This window comes from Myotis brandtii, unplaced genomic scaffold, assembly GCF_000412655.1.
Source record: "Myotis brandtii unplaced genomic scaffold, ASM41265v1 scaffold348, whole genome shotgun sequence".
NCBI classification, from domain to species: domain Eukaryota; kingdom Metazoa; phylum Chordata; class Mammalia; order Chiroptera; family Vespertilionidae; genus Myotis; species Myotis brandtii.
In genome coordinates this window covers 737,268-740,130 of record NW_005363397.1, presented here as the reverse complement: position 1 = coordinate 740,130, position 2,863 = coordinate 737,268, and the positions used below count along the sequence as shown (strand labels likewise).

The 2,863-nt window shown below is 35.7% G+C and overlaps 1 protein-coding gene across 2 annotated transcripts in view; it reads right to left on the bottom strand.

Annotated features, from left to right (window-relative positions):
• Positions 1–1,784: 1,784 nt before the first annotated feature.
• Positions 1,785–2,863, bottom strand: part of LSM8 (LSM8 homolog, U6 small nuclear RNA associated) — a 9,878-nt gene continuing 8,799 nt past the window's right edge. For both annotated transcript variants that reach the window (XM_005871581.2, XM_014544029.1), the window contains exon 4: positions 1,785–2,059. In XM_005871581.2, the coding sequence (XP_005871643.1) occupies positions 1,969–2,059 (91 nt within the window). In that variant the 3' untranslated portion in view covers positions 1,785–1,968. The remainder of the gene's footprint in view (positions 2,060–2,863) is intronic.

The following is a 2,863-nucleotide window of genomic DNA, read 5'->3' as shown; positions in this document are numbered from 1 at the left end:
CCCCTGAGGGGTCCCAGATTGCGAGAGGGTGTAGGCCGGGCATGCACCGGGCCTCGTTTAATATAATAGTCCCTAATTAAACTTGCCAGTTTTGCTTTGCCCTTTTTACATTTTTACCAAATTTTTGTGCACCGGGCCTCTAGTTTAATATAATAGTCCCTAATTAAACTTGCCGGTTTTGCTTTGCCCATTTTACATTTTTATTACTAAATTGATCATGAAACCTAACACTACAACACCCAAATATTTATGGATGGCCAAAACTAGCTGATCTTCTTTTAATGGTCCCAGAGAAGCCCTGAACATCAGAACATCAACCAAATTATTCTGGGAGATGGTATTTGATGACCAATGAAAAAAAACGCTCAACAGTTATCTCCTTAACAAGTTTTGTTTTTGTTAAACAGTGAAGCTATTTTCTTCGGAAAAATGTTTTGTGAACCAAAAAACTACGTCTGTAAGAGTTTTATTAAAAATTATGACCTAACCTTAACCGGTTTGGCTCAGGGGTAGAGCGTCGGCCTGTGGACTGAAAGGTCCCAGGTGCGATTCTGGTCAAGGGCATGTACCTTGGTTGCGGGCACATCCCCAGTGGGAGGTGTGCAGGAGGTAGCTGGTCGATGTTTCTCTCTCATTGATGTTTCTAACTCTCTATCCCTCTCCCTTCCTCTCTGTAAAAAAAATCAATAAAATATATTAAAAAAAAATTATAACCTAAATTGAAAAAATAGACCCCAGAACTTGTAATTATATATCATCCTTCTTGAGCTTGTATTGTTTAAGCCAAGGATCCAGCCTGCCAGTTAATTGTAAATGAAGTTTTATTGGAACTCTGCCACACCCATTCATTATTATCTATGGTTATTTTCATAAGAAGCTAGAACAGACCATATGGGCCCTCAAGAGTTTGAAGTATTTACTACCTGCATCTTTACAAAAAAAGCTTGCCAATAGCTATTTTTAACACTTTTATTAAAAATCTTAATTTTAATTGTTAAGAATGTAAATATTTTTCCTGTTTTTTTTTTTTTGTTTTTTGTTCTAAACACGGGTTGATAATCTTTGTGGACTAGCCTGGATATCTAAATACTACTTATAACATTGTTTCTATGGATTCTTTAAAATATGTAATCAACCAATTGTACAAGGAGTTTTAGAAAACAGCCTATTTGTAGATGAGGGGCATTACTTGACTCAAATAACCAACCAATGATAGGCCTGAAATGCTCTAGAAATCAGGTTTACAGTACTTTTTTTGAAATCAGGTTTATGGAACCAGTGTCATAGAAAGTTGTTGACAATAATAGTAAGCACTATTTCAACACAAACTTAAGGTTTATTTACTCACATTTATAAACAAAAAACTCCTCTAATACTAATAATTCCACAATTCTTAAAATTAAGAACCAAGATAGCTTTTAATACTATATGGCATTAATTTTTTCAGATAATATACAACTTTGTTATAAGCATTTTTCCTTTTCTCAACCAAACACATTTTACCCACACTTCTAAAGTGCGAGGGAACAGCCCCCAGAGCAGTGCAATAAATGAGGGGGGTGGAGGGGGTCAGATAACTGGAAAGCAAGACTTACCTTCCTGTGACGTGTATCCTGCACTGTTATTGGTGGTATTTTATGCTTGAGTTATACAGCACACACATTTCTCTTTTCAACTAGTTTTCCATAAAGATTAAAATACAACTAAATTTTTCTAAAAATTCTCAAAATAATCATTACATTTTCACACTATTTAATGGAAAAATAAAACCAAGCTACCAAACCTATGATTTAGACAAAAAAGTCTTTATTCAACAAAATGTAAAAATATAATTTACATATCATATCACAATTAATCAATACAGTCAAAATTGCACAATTACACATTTATAAAAATTCCACACATCATCCTCAGAATAATCTGTTTCTGTACAAAGATTTACAGCTGTCCAATGTATGTAATTTTTCCTCAGTGTGCTACTGAGTTCAGAGGTTCTGCTCGAATATTCCCCAAATCAAGCGCAGAATCTGTTTCTTCATCAATTTCTCCAATGACTGCGCTGCAATTAGTTGAGGAGAAAAAAAAAAAAGTTAAAACAATCTCATTTCTGAATAAAACTGAGAGGATCAAAGTAAAAAGAACTACTTAATTTGAAAACCAAACTTTCCATGAAGTAACAAAACTCAAAAAGAAATCATTGGAAGGCAACGTTATTACAGGAACTAATATTAAAGGACATATTTCATGTAGTGTGATTCAATCATAAGTTTTTAAAGAAAAAAGACACAAATGGGATAGGTACAGTATAAAAGCCCAAAACTTCCAATCCTATGATTTCAACTCTAGGAACTCTATTAGGGAGGTCTGAGAAGAGGGGAGAATCACAAAATCACTACTAAATAAGAAAATAAAGCATCTTTTACTTAAGTAACTGTTAGATTTGATAGAGCAATTGAATCAATACCCTTCTCCCCGGGAACTGGCTTTTCAGGCCATTTCACTATGGACATTCCCTTTGCTGAAACCACATTTCACTTGCTGCTACTACATTCCATTATCTCCCCTCCTGGTATGCATAAAGAAGTCTCCGCCCAGGAAAGCCCGCCAAAAGTCCTTTAAAAGCCGCTGACTCCTGTCACTGGGGGCTGGAACCATCCAGGCTCAGCCACTTGATGTGCAGATAATCGATTCAATTCATAATCCCTCAACATTTTGGCCTCATGCATTCCTCCTTCAGCGACCTACCAGTAATGTCAATGAACTAAATCCATAAGGGGTGTATAATATTGATTAGTAACTAGTAGCCCGGTGCACAAAAATTTGTGCACTGGGGGGGGGGGGGGGGCCCCCCAAATTTAAAAAT